Source organism: Chlamydomonas reinhardtii, chromosome 16, assembly GCF_000002595.2.
Source record: "Chlamydomonas reinhardtii strain CC-503 cw92 mt+ chromosome 16, whole genome shotgun sequence".
NCBI classification, from domain to species: domain Eukaryota; kingdom Viridiplantae; phylum Chlorophyta; class Chlorophyceae; order Chlamydomonadales; family Chlamydomonadaceae; genus Chlamydomonas; species Chlamydomonas reinhardtii.
The window spans coordinates 7642924-7648775 of NC_057019.1; the positions used below are offsets into that span (position 1 = coordinate 7642924).

The following is a 5852-nucleotide window of genomic DNA, read 5'->3' on the forward strand; positions in this document are numbered from 1 at the left end:
CCCTCCCCCACCCTCCCCCCACCCTCCCCCCACCCCTCCCCCCACCCCTCCAGGGCGAGGACACCATGGACGTGTGGTTCGACAGCGGCAGCAGCTGGGCGGGCGTGCTGCAGGCCACACCCGGGCTGGCCTACCCCGCAGACCTGTACCTGGAGGGCAGCGACCAGCACAGAGGTGAGGGGGGGAGGGGGTGGAGGGGGGTTGTGAATACCAGCCCAAACGAATCCAAACCAGGGGGTAGGGAGGGGGGGAGTGGAGGAGAGGACGGCGAAGGCGGGACGCCTGGTTGGAACTAAGGAATGGATGTGTTGTTTGGTGGTTGAAAAGTGACAGTGTGACAGTGTGATACGTAGAGACCGCCCTCACAGGCCGCCCTGCCACCCCCAGCATCAAGCCTCCGCACCTACCTCCATTCCACCCCTCCTCCCCGCCTGCTCCCCCTCCTCCCCTCCTTCCTCCCCCCAGGCTGGTTCCAGTCCAGCCTGCTGACCAGTGTGGCGGCCAACGGCGTGGCGCCCTACAAGGCGGTGCTCACGCACGGCTTCGTGCTGGACGAGCGCGGCCAGAAGATGAGCAAGTCGCTGGGCAACGTGGTGGACCCGCGGGTGGTGATCGAGGGCGGCAAGGACGCCAAGAGCCAGCCAGCCTACGGCGCCGACGTGCTGCGGCTGTGGGTGGCGTCGGTGGACTACACCAGTGACGTGGCGGTGAGGGGGGAAGGAGGGGCCAGAGGGGGGTTGTAAATACCAGCCCAAACTAAACCAAAACCAACGAAACGAGGGAAGTGCAGGCAGAGGCGTTAGTTGCAAGCGATAATACTTATGGGATGTGGGCCGAGGCGTCGCGGAGCAGCAGGGCGAGAGGCGCCGGCGATAAATGTCGCCGCCCGGGCTCGGTGGCGCGCACAACAGCACAAGACAGGCACGCGGACGCGACAAGCAAAACCCACGACTTACCTGGCGACCAGGAAAGCAGCCCCGACGCCAGGCAGGGAGCGTCGGGGGAGGAGGGGGAGGGGGCGTTGTAGATACCAGCCCAATGTAAACCGAACCCAACGTCAAGTTGGTGGAGGAAGAGGAGGGAGGGGTGGATGAGTACTAGGACGAGGGGGGCCGGAGGAATGGTTCGTAAGTGCAGAGCAAGGGAGACAACACGCAGTCCGCCGCCCCGGCTCCCTCTCGCACCGCCACAACCGCTCACCGCCCCCACCCTCCCCTTCTCCTCCCCTCCTCGCGCCTGCCCCCACCCCAGATCGGCGGCGCCATCCTGAAGCAGATGGCGGACATGTACCGCAAGGTGCGCGGCACCCTGCGCTTCCTGCTGGGCAACCTGTCCGACTACGACCCCGCCGCACACGCCGTGCCCTACGCCCAGCTGCCGGGTCTGGACCGCTACCTGCTCAGCCGCCTGCACGCCGTGCTCACAGAGGTGGCGGCGGCCTATGACAACTACCAGGTGGGGGGGGCGGTTCAGTGGGCAGGGCGTGGAGGAGGGGGGGCAGGGTTAGGAGGTAGAGGAGGAGGCGGTGGAGGGGCCCATCGCCCACTCACGAATACGCCTTCACCACGATGGCCGGTGGCATTGGCAGGATCACGCACGCAATCGCACGTACCCACGTGCACCAGGCGGTCAACATGAACACCCCCATGAACACCCCCTCTCCCCCCTTCTCCCCTCTCCCCCTTCCCCCCCTGTCCCCCGCGCAGTTCTTCAAGGTGTTCCAGTCGCTCCAGCGCTTCGTGGTGGTGGACCTGTCCAACTTCTACCTGGACACCGCCAAGGACCGCCTCTACATCCGAGGCCCCGACGACCCCGCCCGCCGCGCCTGCCAGACGGTGCTGGACGCGCTGCTGCGGGGCCTGCTGGCGGCGCTGGCGCCCCTGGTGCCGCACATGGCCGAGGACGCCTGGCTCAACCTGCCCTACGCCCGCCCCGCCGGCTCCGTGTTCCAGGCGGGCTGGGCGCGGCCCGACCCCGCCTGGGCGGCCGGGCTCAGCGAGCAGCAGGCGGCGGGCTGGGCGGTGCTGCTGGAGGTGCGCGACGCCGCCAACGCGGTGCTGGAGAAGGCGCGCAGCGGCAAGGCCATCGGGGCGGGGCTGGAGGCGCGCGTGGTGGTGCACGTGAGCGAGCCGGTGGCGGCGGCGGCGCTGGCGGCGCTGGACGCGGCGGGCAACGGCGCGGACGAGCTGCGGTACCTGCTCATCGTGTCGCAGGTGGGGCTGCGGGTGGGAGGGAGGTGGGAGGAGGCGGGAGGGAGGGAGGTGGGAGGAAAGGAGGGAATCGCACTGGTGGAGGTCTGTCGCCTTGGCAATCGCGTGGTGACCTCGCGTTCTGGATTTACATTGGCGCTGGCAAGCGCGCATGCTGCCACGTCACCACCAGCCTGCTCCGGCATTCCCCCTCCTGCTGTCTGACACACTCGCTCCCATGGCCACTGCACGCCCCCAGGTGGAGCTGGTGTCTGACGCGGCGGCCGTCAAGCTGTGCCCCTTCCACGACACCGCGCCCTCCGCCGCGGGCGCCGGCGCCATCAGCGTGGGCGTGACGCGCGCCTCCGGCTCCAAGTGCGCCCGCTGCTGGAACTACAGCCCGGCGGTGGGCCACACGGCGCCCGCCGACTACCCCGACCTGTGCGAGCGCTGCAGCCCCGTGGTGGCGGCCGCCGCATTCAGGCCGCAGCAGCAGCCGGCGGCGCCGGGGGCAGGCGCCAAGCAGCCGGCGGTGGCGGGGGTATAGAGGGGGCAGTGGTTGGGGGCGGAGGCAGGCGGGCGGCGGTGGAGAGGAATGGAGTGAGGGGGTTGGCCAGGAGGTGGTGAGGGTTGTAGGTGTGTTTAGATACGGGCAGGGAGAACCCGGTGTGTGTGAGGGCTCAGGTGTGGGAGAACCCATGTGTGTGTGAAGTGATTCACGTGATCAAGCTGTGCGACTAGGAGTAGCAGGAGGCTGATGCGTTAAGGCCAGTTTGGCCAGTGTGTATGTGTTAGGGTGCTGGGGTGCTGGGTGGATGTGGCTCAGGTAGGTCAGCACTGGGCGGAGGACAGGGGCGCATGCCGGGCCCCCGGCCATACCGTGGAGCCCCCTGCAGGGCCGGCAGCTGACTGGTGCCGGGTCAGGAGGCAGGAGTGTGACATGGCGTGACTCAACCTCGGCAATGGAGGGCTAAGTGACGCAAGTAACGCTGTTGCAGCCGTCAATGGCTTGGCAGCGCGTTCGTGAGCTTTTGCCCTGAAACTGTGGACGACTCGTGGCTGCGGCGCTGCGGCGCTGCCAGAGGACCCAGTGTTACCGTATGTGACATACATTTCGCGGGTGCCCCCCCCCCCTTCACTTCATATTTGATACAAACCATCCCATGGATGGCTACCCCCCACCCTGGTGCATGTACCCTGACTGTGAAGGCTCCGACAGGAATGGATATGGTACGCCTGACAGAGTCCCAGACCTCCTAAGTTCTCTCTGTAGAGGAGGCACCCGGAATCAGAATTCAAGTAGATACAATCAGCCCGGTCAGGGAAGCCCCCATGGAGAAACGTCACCAGGTCCCGCCAGCTCGTGGAGATCACTGCCCCCACGCCCCCACACACTGACACGCCGCCAATGCCGCCGGCCAGCGGCACCCCGAACCACACCCACACCACCACGTGCACAGCCCTGCCGCCAGCACGTCACCGCCTCGCCGTTGGAGCTGACAGCAGTCCCACGCAGCACCCCTGTGTCGGCCGGTCAGACCGCCTATGTACAACACACATACACACACACTCACTACACACACACACACACACACACACACACACACACACACACACACACACACACACACACACACACACACACACACACACACACACACACACACACACGACGCATGGCCAGCTCCGGGATTGCCTCCCCGTGTGCCGGTGGGGCGGTCCCGGCCCCGCCCCGCCCTGCCCTGCCCTCTGTACGAATGCAAGTCTGCAGGCACGCATTTGGAATACGGATCCCGCTGCGTGTCAGGGCCGGCTGCCGGCAATCCGAATTCGTATTGATTACTTGCGCTCCGCTCTTGCCCCGTCCCTGCGTCCGCACGCCCGCATGACCTGTGAATCCATTGCAGTTGATTCTTCTCCTTTGAAACCCTCGGGCCTTCTACCGGCGATACTACTACCGGCACAATCCTGCGCCAACACACGTGCCCGTGCAGTGCTCAACGCACAACTGCACACGCACAACTCCATCGCCGCGTAGGCTTCCCCACATGCATGCTGTATGTGCATCTCCGTGCATCCCCCTCATCGGACACCCGCACAGGATACTGTTGCCTCAACGTATGCTTTACTACTCCCACCAGGCCGTGTGTGCTGCCCGTGTGTACGTGTGCACACCAGCCCACCAGCAGCAGCGCCATCAGCGCTGCACCGGGACCCCGGGCGCCAGCCACCCCCACAGCCGCCGTCACCACTTGTTGTGACCTTCTTCAGCCCGACAGCCGGGCTGGTCCAGCACCCACCTCTGCCACCAGCTACCTACAGTCGGGGGCGACCACTGGCGCCCCAGGGCTGCTGCAGCGGTAGCCGCCCGGCGGCCCCGCCACCCGCGTGGTGCAATCCGCGGAACCCGGCTTGCAGCCCCCAACCCAACCCCGCACACACACGCAACTACACTACTGGTATACAATGCTCCAGTAAGCGCCCATTCACTTGGTTGCCTGCTCCTTGGACGCCTGCTCCTGCTTCTCTTGCTGCTCTTGCCGCGCCAGCACGTCCTCAGCCCGCAGCCGTGTCCGCTGCACAGGCGTCGTGCTATTGACCGCCTCCGCGCCATTCATCTGAGCCCGTGCGTCCTCGTCCAGCTGCATTTCATGGAAATCCGTAAATAAGCGGCACGCATTTATGCGCTCACTGTACGCAAATTGCTGGGGCGAAGCAGCCCACTCCATTCCGGCTTGCAGCTTACCAGCTCGGCCTCAATGCCTTTTGAAATAGCCATAGCACCCACAAATGTAGCACCTATCGTCGCTCCAACTGCAAAGCATCACCGAAGCTCGCGTCAGCGCCTGCAATCGCGACGACAGGTCGCAACTAGCATCATAGATGTAATATTTGTGCTCACCCAGTGCCGCAGCGCTGCCCACGTTGACCCAAATGGTGTCCTCAATGCCAGTCGACATTATGTCTGCCTTTGCTTTTTGGTTAAGGAAGAAGCACAATTGCTGTCAAATCTAAAGGAGGGACAGCTGTTGTGTTGGGGGATAGAGCGTATGGTGCTTGAAGAGCAAGGGGGGCGGGAATGGATGTCATGGGGGCCATCCCGCATGCCATGACCGGCACGGACATGGGGCACGACCACATCAGCGGCAGGGTGACCTGGTGAGCGACTACCCACTGAGGCATCGAGCTGTCAACGATGATAAATTGATAACTGCTCAGCAGACTTCAGAGCAGGCTTAGTATTGCGGCAAACTTACCAGCTCCGTGAGCATCTCCAGGCTGCATCTGAACCTTCTTCCCTGCTGCTGCCCTATCTGCCTTTAGCGCCTGCAGCTATGTGCTGGGCATGCACGAGACCTTCAGCCCCCACCTGCTGCCCGGGGTGCCTGCCTGGTACCCCCTGGTACCTACTTCACAGGGGCGCCCCGGCTGTACGTCGCCTGCCGCGGCGCCTGCAACAATAGCTCGTTTGCCCCGCCTCGTGACCATGCCACACCGCGACACGCCAGGTCACACACACGCAAATGCTGCCGGTCAGCTTGCAGCCGAGGGCCAGTGCCTCGAGTGACAATTACACATACGGGTGTGTCCCTTCGTCGCTGTATGAGTGCGGCTGACATAAATTGCTTTTAAGTTACAATATACATCCATTTATGTTAAAGT

The 5852-nt window shown here is 64.5% G+C and overlaps 2 protein-coding genes across 2 annotated transcripts in view; one reads left to right on the top strand and one right to left on the bottom strand.

Moving 5' to 3' along the window:
• The window catches only part of CHLRE_16g689871v5 (uncharacterized protein), an 8507-nt gene extending 5208 nt beyond the window's left edge, over positions 1-3299 (top strand). Inside the window, exons 13-17 of the mRNA XM_043071666.1 lie at positions 54-174; positions 466-707; positions 1252-1455; positions 1707-2213; positions 2449-3299. Of these exons, the coding sequence (XP_042916317.1) occupies positions 54-174; positions 466-707; positions 1252-1455; positions 1707-2213; positions 2449-2736 (1362 nt within the window). The 3' untranslated portion in view covers positions 2737-3299. The remainder of the gene's footprint in view (positions 1-53; positions 175-465; positions 708-1251; positions 1456-1706; positions 2214-2448) is intronic.
• Positions 3300-3316: 17 nt separating this feature from the next.
• On the bottom strand, positions 3317-5232 carry CHLRE_16g689983v5 (uncharacterized protein). Its single transcript, XM_043071668.1, has 3 exons — positions 5092-5232; positions 4936-5003; positions 3317-4831 (listed from the first exon to the last, which is right to left on the bottom strand). The coding sequence occupies exons 1-3, from the start codon at positions 5147-5149 to the stop codon at positions 4676-4678; spliced, it is 282 nt and encodes a 93-aa protein (XP_042916318.1). The 5' UTR covers positions 5150-5232; the 3' UTR covers positions 3317-4675.
• Positions 5233-5852: the final 620 nt, after the last annotated feature.

Excerpts from the sequence above, each read along its gene's own strand:
- CHLRE_16g689983v5 (XM_043071668.1), bottom strand. The coding sequence starts at position 5,149 with ATGTCGACTGGCATTGAGGACACCATTTGGGTCAACGTGGGCAGCGCT. Across the intron at positions 5,004-5,091 it reads GGGCAGCGCTGCGGCACTGG|TTGGAGCGACGATAGGTGCT; the intron begins GTGAGCACAAAT and ends GATGCTTTGCAG. Across the intron at positions 4,832-4,935 it reads AAGGCATTGAGGCCGAGCTG|CTGGACGAGGACGCACGGGC; the intron begins GTAAGCTGCAAG and ends CATGAAATGCAG.